This window comes from Capricornis sumatraensis, chromosome 8 (assembly GCF_032405125.1).
Source record: "Capricornis sumatraensis isolate serow.1 chromosome 8, serow.2, whole genome shotgun sequence".
NCBI classification, from domain to species: domain Eukaryota; kingdom Metazoa; phylum Chordata; class Mammalia; order Artiodactyla; family Bovidae; genus Capricornis; species Capricornis sumatraensis.
In genome coordinates, this window is record NC_091076.1 from 7,134,959 (window position 1) to 7,151,901 (window position 16,943).

The 16,943-nt window shown below is 60.2% G+C and overlaps 1 protein-coding gene across 1 annotated transcript; it reads right to left on the reverse strand.

The window, feature by feature from the left end:
• Nucleotides 1–5,823: 5,823 nt before the first annotated feature.
• OVOL1 (ovo like transcriptional repressor 1) lies at nt 5,824–14,808 on the reverse strand. Its single transcript, XM_068978932.1, has 4 exons — nt 14,709–14,808; nt 8,130–8,347; nt 6,285–6,474; nt 5,824–6,119 (listed from the first exon to the last, which is right to left on the reverse strand). Exons 1-4 carry the CDS (start codon nt 14,806–14,808, stop codon nt 5,824–5,826), a joined length of 804 nt encoding a protein of 267 aa, XP_068835033.1.
• Between the last annotated feature and the right edge of the window lie 2,135 nt (nt 14,809–16,943).

Here is a 16,943-nt window from a genome sequence, read left to right on the forward strand (position 1 = left end):
CTCTAGTGCGGCTCCCCCAGGGCAAGGTGAACCCCGGGGCGCAGGGACCGCATCCCCCCTGCACACCCAGGGCCTCAGCACAGGGCTTGGCACAGAGTAGGTGCTCATGGAGAGGAAAGGTTGTCCCACCGCCTGATCGTGAAGGGCTGGAGAGACACGAGTCACAGCCTGAGAGTCAGGCCTCAGACTGGAGCCCATGTGACCCTGAGCAAGGCATTTCATCTCCCTGAGCTTCCATTTCTTTGTCTAAAAATAGGAACAATAATAGCCACCTCCCAGAGTTGTTGTCGTGGTTAGCAATGATGTCAGAGGGGAAGCGCAGCGTGGTGTGTAGTAGGAGCTCAATAAATGCCAGTGGTGATTAGCTGCTATTAAAGGGCTGGTGACGTGGCCCCAGGAGTGCCAGGCTCAGCAGTGAGCAACACCGGCATCTCTCAGTGCCCAGAGCCTCTCCCAGTTTGGTCTCCCACCTTGAAAGCCATGGTCCGTCTGTCCACCAACGGGCAGTGTGGACCCGCAGCCTGGACACAGAGCTCACTCACTTGCTCTCTGCCCTGGGCCGCCCTGCCCTGGCTTTCTCTGTGTGGAGGTGGGATTGGGGGGGCAGGTGATCCTCCCTCAAAGGTTAAGTCACCAGAGAATTCTGTGGACAGTTGCGTGCTCCCGCTTGAGGGTTCGGCAGGTTGCACCATCCAGCCAGCTCCCCGCCCTTCACATCTCTGAGCGTGTCTCTAGATGCCTGATGTGTGTCCTGCTGTGAAAGCTTGATGGGGTAGAAGTCTCCCTCATTTTCTGTGCAGAGAACACATGGGGAGGAGAGGACATGGATCGCTTGATACCCAGCTCTTACGTTTTCAGGAAATAGAAACTGGAAGACGTCATTGTCAATGTCCCACTTGGGCCAGGGCCAAAATCTCCATACCTGACTCACGTCGCCTCCAGTGCTGCTGTGGGACCTGAGCCCTCACGTGTCAGCGAGCCAGCCGCCTGGGGGCAGGGGGCTGCCAGACAAGGAGGGCTGTCCCTGAGGGAGATGACTGGTGGGTTGACAGATGGAGTATCAGACAGACTCTAGCGGACTTCCCTGGCTGCCGGTGGTTAACACTCCATGCTCCCAGTGCAGGGGGTCAGGGAACTAAGATCCTGCATGCTATGCAACAAGGTCAAAAGAGAAAAAATTCAAAGCATACTCTAGGAACTGGGAAAACGGGCTGGGATGAGGAGGACAGAGGGCAGGCTGGTCTGGGACATGAAGAGGGTGGGACATCCTGGGTCAGGTGACTGCCTGAGGGAATGGGCTCCTCCTGGGTGGCCCCAAGGACCAGCCAAGGGAGCCCTTCTCTTGGCAAAACCACCCAAGCCCAGGCTCCCAACTGGTCTTCCCCATCCAGAGTTTCCTTTTCCATTCCATTCTCTTCACTCTCATTTTTTGGGCTTGGAAGTCATGACCACTGCTCAACCTCTTAGAATTCCATGGGTGGAAGTCTTGAAGATTATTTTGTCTAGCCTTCAGCCCCCCGACTTGAGTCCCTGCAGAAATTCCTGACAAATGGCTTCCCAGGCCCAGCCAGCAGACCCCAGGCACCCTGCCTGGGGTTGCATCCCTTCTGAGCTGCTGCCCCAGGGCTCCCTGCAGTGGGGGCCCACGCCCCTCTGATGCTCACCTCTCTGCCCAGGTTCTGCCCGTTGGATCCACTGGAATGAGCCTTTCCCCCTGCTTCAAGTCGGCAGCCGTGTGGTTGATCTTCCCCACTTGCAGGACAACCTTCTCAGCCTTCTGCACCTCCTCCACTGCAGTTTGTCAGTGAGTTTCTTCAGGGGTTTTATTGAGATAGGGGCCTAGAGACATGAAGTCGTTAGGACAAAAAGGACCTTTCAACTTGGGGAGCCGCCTTATTTTATAGATGAAAAACTGAGGGGTTCGGTCGCTTGCCCAAGGCCCCACAGACAGCCAGAGACAGGGCTGGGCCTCAAGTCCTGTGTGCTTAGTTGCTCAGTCAGGTCAGACTCTCCGGGACCCCATGGACTATAGCCCACCAGGCTTCTCTGTCCATGGGGATTCTCCAGGCAAGAATACTGGAGTGGGTTGCCATGCCCTCCTCCAGGGGATCTTCCCAACCTGGGGACTGAACCCAGTTTTCCCCCATTGCAGGCGGATTCCTTACCATCTGAGCCACCAGGGAAGCCCTTTCTCTGCTCTCTCCCCACCCTCACCGACCCCAGGGTCACACCGGCACTCCTTTGGGCACCTCCATCCCCAGTGACATGTTGAACTTCAAGTTGACTAAAAGCCCCGAATTGTTTTATAACTTAATTTTCTTCTGATTATAAAAGATAATATATGTTCATTGTAAAAACATTAGAAAATGCATACAAATATAGTCTAAATCTTCACCGCACTTCCTGGTGTTGTAAAGTTCCCTCTGCCCTGCACTTGGTTGCTTTGCTTTTAGCTGTATAAATAGGACTCTCCCTCCATCCTCCTTTAGGCCAGACGTCTTGCTAGGTCCCAGCCAGCTCTTCTGTCTCTCGTTTTGTTACCAGTTCTTATTGGCACCTGGGCAGGGCTCAAAAAACACCCATGGTGTGGCTGAATGAATGACAGCGTTGAGACTGGCAATGGGACTGGTGAGGACCTCCGCCCAGTGCAAGGCGCACACCTCCTCTCTTCTGGGTCTGATCCTACCCTTACCCTCCCAGAAACGCCTTCCCTCCTCTTTTGTTCTCTTCAGACCCTCCCATTTTTTCCGGCCCAACTGAACCCCACCTCTTCCAAGAAATCTTTACTCTTTCAAATGCAAAAGCCTCCTTTTTGGGTCCCACCACATTGGTCATTGGTCGGCCCACACCACTTAGCCGTAGTTATACATTGACTTGCATTCATCTCTCCCCTCTGCCTGGCTGCGGCCTCTTTCCCTGTCCGCGGAGGCTCACACGTGGCAGCCATCCTGCAGAAGCCAGAGATCATTACGGGCCCTCAAAACGTGACCGTCTGGCCTGACCTTGTCGGTGGCGTCCCACCCCCAAGCCCTGCTGAGGAAGGAGAGGCAACAGAGCCTCAGAGGGAGCCCTCCCCCAACCACCACCCCTGGCTTCCGCGAAACCTTGCTCCTGCTAAAGTTTACATAGCAGTTAATCATCTGGGCTTCGACAATGGGCTCTGCTCATCCTGGGACATGGAAAAATGGGATTTGGTTTGTCATTCACATTGGGAAGCTTCTAGAGATAAAAAGAAATCCTCTGTGCCTGGCTATGTAAAGAGACACAGGGAGGGCTAGGGCCCCTTCCACCCTCTGCCTTCACACGGAAGAGCCGTGGAGGTTAGATCAATGTTTTCCTTTTTCTCACTGCACCAGGGCTACCGACCCTTCTCCCAGAACGTACGCCAAGGGCCCAGGCCTGGCAGCCGCCTCCTCCATCCCTGGCGAGGCTGTGATGGAAGAACACTGAACGGGCACTCAGGCACCCAGGTCCCAGAGCGATCAGGGTTCCCCAGTGATCCTAGGTAGGTGATGGGCACGGCCAGGTGATCTCTAAGTTTCCCTCTACTTTGAGCTGCCTAGAGGTGCCATGCCATCTGTCAACCTCCCCATCAGCAGTGTGCGCCCATCCCAGAGTGTGGCTGGAAGGTCAAGGGTGCTAATACACGATGTGCCTGGCCTGGAACAAAGGCTACGCGGGTGTGACCATCCCCACAGCTAAGTGTCTGACCCAGAACTGACAAGAACCTCGTGCCCTACTATTTAGGGAATGCGGCTCTTCCTCCTCTGGTCCTGGCAGGGTATGGGGAAGAGACTGGACCCTGTGGCCACCATGGAGAACAAAACGGGGTCCTGGGGTCAGCAGGCACTGACCGCTTAGACCATGGGCAGGCTACTTAATCAAGCAGGTTCTTGTCTTGACTTGAGGGCCACTGCTACCTGTAAAACTTTGAATGGAATATATCCACTGTTTTGATTAATTTCCCTGTAGGTGGGGAAAAAAAGCCTATAAAACAAAAATGCTGAAACACAGAAAATGACAGTTCTTTTATTTTGCTAGCTGAGGGGAAAGTTATAAAATAAAACAGACAACACAGAGCTTTGCAACTTCCTTTGATAGGCAATGAACACAGAGATGAACAATGACCAGGTAACAAACACAGGGATACAGACATGTAAACAAGACAGAACTTCCAGAGAAAGTTATTTTATACATTACGACTTTCAGAATACAGCAGCTCTTGCAGGCTCTAAAGTAAAATGAAGCAAGACTCTTCCAAAACCATCCACACACATTCAGAGCTTTGTCAGAGAAGGCCCCCTCCCGCATCCCAGGCTGTGTGGATGCTGCAAGAGAGGCCAAGGCTGGGTCCACCTGGGCTTTGGCTTAGGGCGGCTCCACCTGCTCTGTGCTCTTTCAAGTTTGCTTTCTCATTCTTTGGCAGACTAGCTCCAGCCCCTGCCTGTCTCTCCCTTTTGACCCACAGCCCTTTCCTGTTCTTAGTAGGAAACCCGGGTAAAGCCAGGGGAGCCTGGCCGAGTCCTTCTAATGGAGCAGGGGTGCAGGGGTGGCTCCCTCCTCAGGGGCTCAAGGGCCAACCCTGTCGTTAGAAAAACAGCAAAAAGGCTACAAAGATAACCGGTTAACCATCTCATACTGTTCTCCCTCCAGAAGCTTCTGATGTGTCTGGTTATTACTCTGTCCCATTTTTTTGCTCCTGTCCTAGGGTTTTTGACTCAGCCAGGAAAGAGCAGACCTCGCAGCCTGGCCCTGCACTCTTCTTGTTACTGCCGGCGGTGGACCCCTGGGCGCATCACAGACTCATCACCCCACCACTGGTCTTAGCCCCACGGCCCCAGCCAGACAAACCCTCGGCCTCTGGAATGGTGAGCTGTTCTGCCCATGGTCTGTCATCAGGAGGCCAGGGGGCTCTTGGTCACTCTGAGGCTGGCCTTGAAAGGATGTAGGAAGGAGGCAGAATTCCAAGGAGGGAAGGGCAGAAGCTGTGATGGGCTGACCCATCAGGAGGAGAGAACGGGGCGCAGTGCACCCTCCCCCAGGGCTGGAGGGAAGTCTTCGATTAAATATCTCTGGAAAGATGAGGGTGGGTGAGGGCGGCCACCCCACAGCCGAGGCACAGGGGAGGTGTGAAATGTCCAGGATAAATAGAACTGCGTGGGGAGGAGAAAAGCCAGCTCCATCCTCTCTTAAAAGCAGTTGCCATCGGCACCAAAAATATATTAATATCTGTACACTTGTCATCTTTTTAAAAAAGAAATAAAACCTCCTTGGCACCAGTAGTTGATTTCTTAAAAATGAGGTGATATGTGGCAAGGCCTCCTGTGTACGCACGTCCACGGCTGTGCACACGCGCGTGCATCTCCCTGTCAACGAGCAGAGCCCTGTAGCCCTGAGCAAGAGGAACACAGCCAGGTGGGCCATCGCTAGCTCTTCCATCGCTGGTGTTTGCCGGGGTGTCCTTTGTCAGGGCACCCGACTGCCATCCACGGGGAACCAGCTGCCCCTGCCCTGGGGCTTCAGAGGCGAGGGACAAGAGAATCACCTTCCCGTACCTCGTCTGGGAAGAAGTCCTATCTTTAGACTCAGCTGCTCCACAGGGAAGGCAGTCCCGGCCTCGCCCTGCCCTACACGGCTGCCCAGGCTCAGAGCAGCCTCTGTCCAAAGACACCAGTGTAAATACAAACAGAGGTCAGTAGTGCCAGCCTGAGCGAGCACGCATGGCCAGCTCCAGGCCTCTCCTGGGTGCTCCGGCAGGAAGCCACAGAGGGCGGGCTGGCGGGGCAGCAAGGAGGCGTCCCCACCCTCTTGGGGTGCCGCCGCTCAGACGTGGTGGGCGCCCTGCAGCAGGGAGGTGACGGTGTTCTGCAGGGCCACGGCCACCTTCTTGGAGGTCTTGCGCAGCAGCGGGCTGTCGGGGTGGTGCTCCTTGAGGTGGAGGACGTGGCCCTCCTGGCTCTCGGACGTGCAGCCGCACTCCTCGCACACGTACAGCTTGGCCCGCCGCTCCTTGTATGCGTACTTCTGCTGCACACCGTGGATCTTCTTGAGGTGGGACTCCAGAGAGCAGCGCTGCGTGAAGGCCTTGTCACACAGGCTGCACTTGTAGGGCCGCACGCCTGCGGGGAGGGTAGTGCGGGCATCAGGGACCCAGCTCTGGGGCACAGGAGCCCCAACTCCCCAGCGGCCCGAGGGAGGGGACGAGGATGTCTGCCCCGAACACCCCGGCCCCCCGCCATAGCCACGCGGCTGCTGGGCCTCGCCGCCGGGCGGGCCCCTCTCACCTGTGTGGGTGCGCACATGCCTCTTGAGGTCGAAGGTGTCGTTGAAGCCCTTCCCGCAGTAGGTGCAGAGATGCCTCTTGATGTCATTGTGGCACTTCATGTGGCGGTTCAGCATGCGCTGGTAGGTGAAGGCCTTCTGGCAGATGTGGCAGGTGAAGAGGTCTCCGCTGGGACCGTCCCCCAGCGTCACCTGTGGGCGAGGGCGGTGTGTGTGACAGACACCCAGGAGCTGGGGCTGCAGGTGGCAGATTGGGAAGACGCACCGCGCCAGCCCCCGGCCCCGAGGAGGGGCGCTGCCCACCCAGGGGCCACACCTCTGGGCCGCTGGCTCCTGGAGATGGGGTGGTGGGGCGGGAAGCCACCTTGGGTCCTCGGTCAGCCTCCTGTTGCTCGGTCAGCCTCCTGTCGGGCTCCTGAGTCCCTCTGCGAGGCCCTTCTTTGCCGTCTCTAGAGACAGGCGGCCAGCTCCCGACAGAAAGAAGGCAACTCTCCCTGGCAGAAAGCCCCCCTTTGCTGAGCCCAGGCGTCCTCTAGCTGCTGCTCAGTTCTCAGTCTGCACCTCAGGATGGGGAAGGCTCCACAACGTGGTCGTGGTCTCCACGCCGCCCTCCCAGGCTGAGGCCGCTGGGGGCCTGAGCTCCCCCACCTCACGGGCCAGCCCAGCCCCGGCTTCTTGAGCCTGACATGGTCTCCTCTGGGTCCCTTTGCCACCCTGATGACTCTCTTTATAAAGGTTTCTCATTTTCACGGTAACTGTGCAACACCTCAGATCTGTTCAGAAGTGGAGACGTGGTCTCCGGGCCCTACCTCTAAATGCTCAGAGGTTGCTTGTGCTTTGTGGTGGCCTTGTCACCGGCCACGCCGCCTGAGCTCCCCGGGCCCCAGGTGCCCCGCTGTCACTCATACCGCCTGGCCCTGTGCTGCTCCTGGCACTGGGTAAAGGCCGTGTTGGTCACTGAGCAAGCTGTTTGGGGTCAGGACTCACTTCTCTGCCTCATCTACGGTCCCATGCCCTCTGCTTTCCCTCCATGTGCTCCCTAGCTGCTGGGGCTCAAGGGCTGGGAGGAGAGGCCCTCGGGGATTGGGGTGCCGTGTCAGCTCCCCTGTCAGCCGCCTAGCACATTTCCTGGTGATTCCTGGCGGGTTACAACACCCAGCCTCCATGGGTGAGAGAGGAGGATTAGCCTTTCCCTGACAGTTTTCTCTGGTCTCTTGGCTCACAGGAAGCTCCATGAGAGCCCTTCCAAGAGATCACCACTGGCAGGTGCTTCCAGGTTCCAGAACTTTCAGGAATGCAGGCCTCGTGCTCCTGGAAAGCAGGGCCGTTTCCGCCACCCTGTGCTTCTTCCTGCCTTGGCTGCTGAACCTGGGTTCACCAGGCCCCGCCCCAGATGCAAGGCCCTGGGTTGGAAGTGTACACTTCGAGGCAGAGACTGCTGGGCACACACCTCAGGGGACAGCTGACCACCGAGCAGACCCCAGACCTCACTCTTGAGGCGGCAGAGACACGGGCCAGGCGCTCATGCCTCCCTGCTTTTCCAAGGACTTCTGTGTAAGGGCTGCCTCCCCTCAAGGCCAAAAACAAAACTAAACAACCCCCACAAAGGACTCCAAGGGGCTGGACATCTCTCCAACCTCACTGCTTCTCCCCAACGCATGGCATTCTCACTTCAGACTCACTTTTCTTTCCCACCCTGTCTATGCCCCAGGGAGGTTCACATCTGTAGAAATCTGGACCCAGATCCAAAGCCAGTCTGCCTAATCTCATTTGGGCCACGTCTCGTGGGCAGGACCCATGTGGACCCACGTGCCCCTGGGCCTCAGGGACACTGTGAGGATCAGTACCTTCATCTTGGTGCGCAGAAAGCCATGGTCTCTGCTCTGCGGGCCTGCCAGGCGGCTCATGTCTTCGGAGGGCAGCTGGGCCACCACGCAGGGCCCGGGGGTCACACTATAGCTGGAGTTCCGAAGGCTCATGTCCAAAGCCAGGGGGCAAGAAGGGGGTTCGGCCACCGAGGGCTCTGGCTCCTGGTAGGGCTGTGGCGGGCAGAAGCCCAGGCTGACTGTGAAGAGGAGAGCAGCCAGGTGAAGGGCTTGGAGGAGAAAAGGGAACTCTGTGGGGTTTCAGGAGGGCTCCCTGGCAGTCAGCTGGCTAGAACTGTGAGCCGCTGTCCCGCCCCTCGCAGGCATGTGGCAGAGCAGGGCTGCCCCCAGCCCACTGCCCGCCACACCTCCCTCCCACCCCATTAAGGTAATTACAGGTGACGCCAGCCAAGCGCCACGGCCCACAGGCCTGCCCGCTGAGTAATTTGTGTCTTAGCGGAACTGGGAGGACCGAACCTGCGCTACCAATTATTCCTCCCGAGTTGTCTGCCGGCCCCACCTGGGCCAGTCCCCCTGGATTCCAGGTCTCATCCACGCTCCTGCAGGGACAAAGGGCACCACGGGAGGCCCGGGGTCCCGGGACTCATCGCGGCCCCAGAAGGTCCCGGTAGTCAGGGCCACTCAGGGCCTCTCCTCCAGGCAGATTCAGCCACTGGTTGTGGGGAAGTGGGTGGTCCTAACCCCTCCCTCCTTTGGGCCAGTCTGTCCCTCACACTGTGACTGTTTGGGGCTCCAGGCTCCCCACTCCCGCTGGCCCAGCCGGGCAGGCAGACAGGTGGGCGGGGCGGAGCAGGGAGGAGGTCAGGGAGCAGCAGGTGGATGTGGCCTAACAGTCTCCTGGGCAGCCTGCCTGCCTGTGATGCAAGCCTCCCCCGCAGCAGGGACCGCTCCTCACCGCTCCAAGCTCAGTTCATGGTGGCGCCTAGAGGGCCTGGGCTCCCCCCCGGGCAGTGACACCAGCGACAGCAAGCAGACACCTCACACACGGGGGCTTGGACCCCATCCCGACTAGAGAGGAGGGGAGGTCTCCCGAGTGACAAAGACGAGTCTCACACCCCCAGAGCCGAGGCAAACAATCTAATGTTTCAACTTAGTGTTTCTCCCCCAGAGAGGCTAAGCTAGGAACATTCTCCAAGCCTCAGAAGGAAAACTCAAGAGGGGCACAGGGAGGAAAGGATGAGTGGGCTTCCGGGAGGGGACTCAGGAGGTGGACTTAGGATTTCAGAGCTATGAACAGATCCCCTGCGCCACTGCCCCCTGGCCGGTGAGACAGTGGATGGGGACACAAGGAGGGGCGGCCCCGGCAGAACGCAGCGGGAGAGGCTGGAGGCGGAGGGCTGGGACCCGAGGGGGCGGAGGACACACTGATGGAGGAGAGGCAGCTGTGGAGGCACCCCGGTTTCGGGAGAGGCCCCGGCTCTCGCCCCCTCAAAGTACAACAAAGGTCTGACGGGGGAAGAATGTGCTTGCCCGACACCCAAACCCGTTTGACACCCAAACCCGTTCGGCTGGCACTGGCGCCGTCTGTCTGTCCGTTCGGGGATTCTAATGAGCCACCTCATTCTGGGAGTTGATTCACCAGCGCCTGGCCCCGGCCTGGCCTCTCTCCAAGCTCTGGGCGGCTGGACGTCAGGCCAGAGCTCTCGGGGGTCCCCCCCAGTCTTCCCACAGGGACGGGGGCTGCTGAGGGCAGGCGTGTCTGAGAGCTGGCAGCTTCAGCTGATGCCAGCTTACATGGCTATTGGAGATCCTGCCTGGGAATTCAAAGGTGGATCACAATTTCCATTTTTCAATCCAGGTAGAGATAAACAGGAACCTCTACCCTCTCTATCTTTCAGTATCGGGTTGTGTGAGCGAGGCTCCCCAGCGCTGGAGCCGGGCCACACCGCCTGCACACGGAGGAGTGACTGCAGGTAAGGGTTAACCGGTTTGCACCCCAGTAAGTTGTCACCCTTGGCTCCCTTGCTCCAGCGGGGTGGGGGGTCCGAGGCCAGGGTTCTGAGATCTCAGCCCGTTTGGGGAGAGACCAGTGCCTGCCTCTCTCATTCCACAGAAACCCCAAAATGATGGTGCCAGGGAGCCGGGGACAGGGAGCGGGCCTGCCTGGCCCGCTTCCGCGCAGCTTCTACCCCAAGCCGGGGGCAGGTGAGGCCATCAGGGTGGGGTGCTCGCTTCCTCCCGCCCGCCCAGCCAAACCTGCCTTCCCGCCACCCCCAGGAGCATGTCCACTCGCCCGCGAGCCGCTCCTGTGGCTGGATGTCACCGAGTCACAGGAAGCAGAACTGGTTGGGTCCTGCCGGTGCTGCTCTCTGTCCCCTAATTAGATGTTTCCGGCAAGGTGGCGGCCGCTGTGGCTACTCATCGCCCGCCCACAGCTGAGGAGCGTGGCCAGGCCGCGCCAGCCGGGCCCTCTCCCCGCAGCCTCAGACCCTTCTGTCTGCCCAGCTTGCCTCCACCAGGATGAGGGGTTCAGAGCAGCTCCCCCTACCCCCCCAAAAGGCCTTCTCCCCACTCCTTGGCCTTCAGCAAGTCCCTCAAGCTCCTGGCCCAAATACCAGACAGGGTGCGGGGTCCTCCCCATCCAAAGCCTCAGGCCAGGGCCGGGCTCTCTGGGCAGAGCACCCGAAGGAGGCGTGAGGACACCCAGCCTCCGCCTCCCAGAGGCTGGGGCTGCACCGACCTGGAAGGGGGTCGGGGCTCAGCTCAGCCCTGAACCGGGGCGGAGCACAGCCCTGGCTCCTGTCAGGCAGCCTTGAGCCCTCATCGGGAAGGGCATGGTCCCCGCACCCATCTCCTCCCGCCCCCAGATCAGCTTCTTCAAAGGAAGCCAGTGAAGCCAACCGCCCGAGGTAGGCAGCCCTGGAAACACAACGGGCCGTCTCTCAGCCTGTGGTTCCCATCCTGTGAATGCCAAGTATTCCCTTCAGAAGGGACCTTCCCCCCTCCGCCAACCGTTTTTCATATCGAGTCCACAGCGCTGGTCACCCGGGGCACCCCAGCCCTCACGCCCGGGCAGACGCCGCAGGACTGGGCAGCATTTGCGTGCTGCCCACCCTCCCTCCCGGGGCAGCATGGGGAGCCCCCTGTGGGAGGCCACGCAACCCCAGCTGAGAGTGAACAGAGTTAAAGAGGAAGCCTGACGTCACCAATGGCCACGCTCTGCTCCTGTCCTCCCTGTGCCCAGAGGACTCGTCCTCACCTGCTCTCTTTCTGGGACAAACAGTCTGGCAGGATTCTGCCTCAGGTCACCCAAGCGAGGGACAAAGATTAAGGGCAGCTTGGGTGATGGCACCCCGTGGGACAGCCAGGGAGCCCACTGAGCCCACCCTTCCCACCCATGGGCTGGCTGCCTACCTTCCCAGCCTTGCTCCATGGAGACCTCACTGCCAACCCTTCCCAGGAATTAGAATAATTACCATCAGAGGCATAATCGTGCCCCAGCTCCACTCCGTCCCACCCCAACATGTGTACGCTGGGGCCCCAAGCTGACTTTCTCAGCCTTCCTATCTCAGCCGGCCCGGAAAGAGAGCTGCCCAGCAACCCACATGGCCTCGTCAGAGCCAGGCTGGGGAAGCTCCAGGCCCCCACCTCAGCCTGGCTGCCTCCCTGGGGAGGGCACATGCTGGGGAATTGGCAGAAGGGCCCACAGACGCTGTGTCCCAAGCTGGGGAGAGGGCAGAGGCCCCCGGATGCTCATGGCTGGCGCCTGTCCTTCAGCTTCCAGGCTGGGTCTGCCCCTCCAGGGCCATCCCAGCCTTTGGCTATTCCTCTCAGCAGGGGCCAGGAGGACCCCCGCTTCATCCTCCTTCCTCTCTGTTCCTGGAGCTTCCTCTTTGGTCCAGGAGATGGAATTTAGCTCCTGGGTACAGGTGCCTGAGTTCATCCTCAAGAAACCAGCAGCCCTCCCACAGTCAGTACCGACACAGCAGGAGAAATGCCAGGGAGATGGGGGCCAGGGGGGCCCAAAGAAGGGGCTTCTTAACCATCAGCCCTTTCAATGCTCCCAGCAGGAGTGGCACCGTCTCCCACCCCCATGGCCTTCCAGCCCCTGTGCCCAATTCTGGGCCTTTCCCTCAGCTTTGGGGGGAGACTGAGGCCAGGGGACTGAGGGTGGGAAACCTTTAGAATTGTGCCTCAGAGAAGATGCTGGAGTGCTGGTCAGCCTGGGGCCCTGGAGTCACAACTGCCAGGCCAGGGGCCAGAGCCTTCAGCCAGTAAAGCCCTTCTTTGCAGGCATTCTTTGCTGCTCTGAGGGTCTCAGAGGACTGGGGTGGGAAGGTCAGACCTCAAACGCTTCGTTCCCCAGCCCTCCCAGTGCCTCTCCCGGGGGGACCGGACGGGGTCAATGCTTAGCTGGTCACAATGTGCTGAGTCTGTGCGGTGGGGTGAAGGAAACGTGCCCAGCCGGCTCCTGGGGTCACGGTCCGCTGGTGATGGAATGGCCCAGTCAGGGGACAGGCCACCACAAAACAACTCCCCACTCTCCTGCCATCTGAGGTGCCCGAGCGTAGCCCGAGAACATTCGCTTTCTCATTTCCAAAAACTGTGGGAAAGCTAGTGGGCCACATGGTTTTGAGGGGCAAAAGTCAGTTCTTTGACTTCTACTCTTTGCTTGACCCCACAGGACTTTGCCTGGCAAATTCTCACCTGCATCTCCAGGTCAGACTCCACCCTACGTCCAGGGTGGTCCTGCAGGCTGAGCAGCTCCCCTCACCTGGACAGCGGCAGCAGGTGGCACAGACATCCAGATGCCCTCCTCCGCACCTGCTGGGCCTGCCCCTGGGTGTAGGTGCCCCCGCCCCCCACCGCCACTCCCACCACGGCCACCAGAACTGCGGTGGGGAAAACCACTAGGACACAAGGCAGCCAACGATTTGAACAAGCGGAATTTCTTTGTCCTTTGTAAAAGTCACCACATGATCTGTTACTGATTGGGATGTGAAATAAAACTAAAAATAACAGCACACTGAGTCTCAAGCAAGGCTCCGCTCACCTTTAACACAGTCCAAGTTCGGTTTATCAGATCCCAAGGAGCAGCTAAGCAGCAAGTCAAACACAGGTGAGGGAGGAGCAGGAGCAAGGAAGGGGGCCCATGGCCCTCACCCTCACCCCTTCCGGACCTGAAACACCATCAACTCCCTGGGGAACTTGGAGAAGCAAGAAACCGCACAGAGAATCCTGGGCCTGCTCACTTCCCTTGATGTCTCAGTTTCCCCACCGGGATCATCAGGGCTTGGAACATTCTCTCGTCTTAAGGAGGCTGTAGACAGGGGCCAAGGAGCTTGAGACAAGGCTAAGCTGTGAAACACCCCGCCAGCACCCTAGGCCATAGGATCCTGGTATCGCTCAGGCCACCGCTCCATTCAGTCTCCAACCATGCATTCAGGAGAGAAACTGAGGCAAGAGCCCTCACAGGGCCCCTCACCGCCCTCATTTCGCCACTTTCCTACAAGGCCTGGGGCGGTGCCGGGGAGCCTGCAGATCAAGGGTCAAAGTCGGTTGGTTAATTACAACCTCTCCCCCCTTGGAGGCGCTGGGCAGGGTGTTCAGCGCATCCCCCGCCCCACCCCCCAGGCCTGGGGAGGGGGAGTTCCGAAGGAAACCGGCTCGCTCCTGACCAAAGATTCTGTTGGGGGTGGGGCGGACAGAAGACTAACAAGGAAGATGCCGCCGGGGCAAGAAACAACTAGGTTTACTCATTCCAAGTTGACTCCGACGCTGTCAAGGCGTCTTCCGAAAATAAACTGGCTGCCCCAGCTTCCCCCGGGCTGGTCCCTGGCTGTGGGATGGGTTCTTTAAACCCCCTTTCAGCTCACTGGTGTCCTCTTCGAGGCTGAAGGAGGCGCGTTTCTAACCGAGGTGAGACCCGATCCCACCTTTGTCTTAAGGGCTGGTGGGGTGCAGCCGGGCGCCTTCCCGGCCGTCTGGCGTTCCCCACGGCTGGGGGGCTCCCTGCCTGCCAGACCCCCACGGGGACCTTCTGCCCACCCGTGTTGTGGAGGAAACGGAGAGAGCAATGAAGGTGGCCTACGCTCTGGGTCTTCTCTTGCATTTGCACAAACCTCAGCCCAAACTCCAGCTCGCTCCCGGCCCCCCCAAAGTGACACCGCTCCAGTGCCCTCCGCCCGCCTCATGAAAGCCCTGGCTTTCTGGATTTACGACGCGAGAGTGGAGGGTCGCCGGGGCGGTGACACCCCGTTGCCTCCCCTGCGCCGCGGCTCGGGCCGGTGGAGGGGAGAGCGGCCCCACGCGGGCCCGCGCGCCCCCGCCGGGGCCTGGGAACCGCTGTCCCCCCGCGCCCACCCCGCCCCCGCATGGCCGCTCCTTCCGCCCGCCCTGCCCTCCCCTCCCCCCGGCGCCCGGGGTCGGCCGCGCCCGCGCGGGCTAACGGGGCTGCGGCCGCTTAAACATTAAATCGAGCGCCGCTGCTGCTCCGGCCGCCGGGCTCCGCGCCACGGCGCCCCGCACGCCGGCCGCTCGACGGGGCCCGGCGTCCTCTCAGCGGCGCGGGGCTCGGGGCGCGCTGGCCGGGCGCCTCACCTGGCACGTAGATCTCGCCGCGCTCCTCGTCGGGGAGCTCGCTCCAGTTCCTCTTGCACGTGGAGACGCACGGCTTCTTTACCAGAAACGCTCGGGGCATCTTCCAACCCTGCTCGCGCGGCACGGGCCGCTTCCGCAACTAGAGCCGGAGTCGTCCTACCTTTCCCAGGCCGGGCTGGAGGCGGGCGGGGGTGGCTGGGGGTGGGGAGGGGGGCAGGTCGGAGAAGAAGTAGCCAAAGCGCCCCGCGTTCCGTTCCGCCGGGAGGCCCTGCCCGGGACGGCGCGCGCCCGTTTCAGCTCGGTGGAGCTGTTGCGTCCTCCGGTCCCAATGAGGTCCCCTGCAGCCAGGTGCAGCGGGCGGCGGGGAAGCGTCTCCCGGCGCGACTGGCGTTCCTCGCGGCCGCTCGCGGAGTCTTAAAGTGCTAGCCGGCCGAACGGGTTCACGCTTTATTGGCTCGCGGCGGTGTGTGTTGGTGGCTGGGGCGGGGAGGGGGTGATCGAGCTAATTAGCTTGGAGTGGCCCGGGGAGCGACGGCGCATGCGTTGGGAAATAACGGTGACAACCCACCTATTTGTTACCTGTCGAACCGGTTTCCATTCCGCTGCCGGTGAGGTGGCCTCGCGGCCTGGGCGGGGTGGCCGGGCGGGGGCGGGAGCAGGGCACCCGGCTGCCGGGCCGGCCGGGTTGCCGCCCAGCGGGAGGGCTAGCGTTCGCCAACCGGAGTTTCGGAGAGAGAGCTGACGAGCAGGGGAGGGGAAGGGGCAACGTTATCCGGCGCTCGCACGCTCCGCCGGTGATGAAGTGAAACTCGCCCGACGGGGCCCGGCGCGCCCCGGGCGCCTGGGGAGGCGCGAAGCCGTCGGGCGAGACTGGGCGGCCCGGCCCACACTTGTTGAACCGGGCCTGGGCCCAGGCGGCCCCGGGTCTCAAAGGCCTGGCTGAGCAATTCGTGGCTCAGCCCAGAGGTATTGGCTGGTCGCCGGCTCCGTGCGGAATGGCACGCGGGGCTGCAGGAGCGCGCAGGCGGGTGGACCCGCAGGCCAGGCCGCGCCGGCCGCAATACAAAGCGGAGAGCACCCGCCGGGCCCGGGGCCGCCGAGAGCCCGCCTTTCCGCCGGGCAGGTGTGGAAGGCTTCGTGGAGGAAGGGTCGTTTTAAACCGCTCTGAGTTCGCCGCCTTCCCGAAAGACCCCAGCGCCTTAGCCATTGGGGCTTACCCCGCGCCCCACCCCCAAAGCCGTCGTCTTTGTCCCAGATGGCCCTATTTCAGGTGCAGCAAGACTGGAGGGGTGGCGGATGGTGGAAGACCAGCTTCCTTCGCCTGGCTGCAGCCGCGGCTGGCAAAGAGCTTGTGTCCTACCCTGGGCTCCGGTTCAGCCTGGGACCCCTCACTCCAACCATTCACCATGCCCTGCCCAGTCCCCAGGCCCAGCCTCCTGAAGGGAGCCCCCCGCCCTCCTCAGAAGCACCTGGTGGGCCCCGTGAGGCACAGTAACTGTGACGCTTGGGCCACTGGGCTTCTCTTACCAGCTGACTAGTAAGGGCAGGGATGGGACCCCTTCCTCTTTTAGCTCCCCTCGCTTCCGCCATGTAAAATAAACTAATATTTCAGAGTCCCGGCCACACACACACCTTTCTCACATATTAAATGTTTGCTGAAACAGATTAGGAGGAAATGAATCTGATAAATGAATTCACACAGTTCAAAAGTCAGGAGTCAGAAAAGGAGCAGCCTGCCTATGGTGGACTTTCAGGCATGTAGTGGAAGAAGGTAGTTGAAAGAGGGAGGTTCCAGAGGCCCTTAACATACCCCTACAGGACTTCTGTGGAGCACACCCTGGGTGGGTGGGGAAAGGGTGGACTTAGGGGCCAGATGGGCCTCCTCCTCTATACCTTCCTGGAACCCGGGAGTCTGGCTGGTGGAAGAGCTTTCCTTTCCAGCCTGTATTGTCCGTGACCTGAGAATCCCTTGTCTACATCCTGGGGCTGTGTTGAGGATGGTGCGAGATCTGGCAGGGGCATTAATGTTTGCCCCCTTGCCCCTCCTTTCCCAAGACTGTGCCTCCCACAGCCCACACTTACCTTGTCAACCATCCACTCTTACCCTGGACTCTTACCCTGGACTCTCAAACATCCGATAAATGTTTATCGAGCACCCTGGTTGTACCAGACCTTGACAGGGGCTGGGACACAGTAGGGACTTCGTGGAAACTCTGATGAAGTCTTCATGGATAA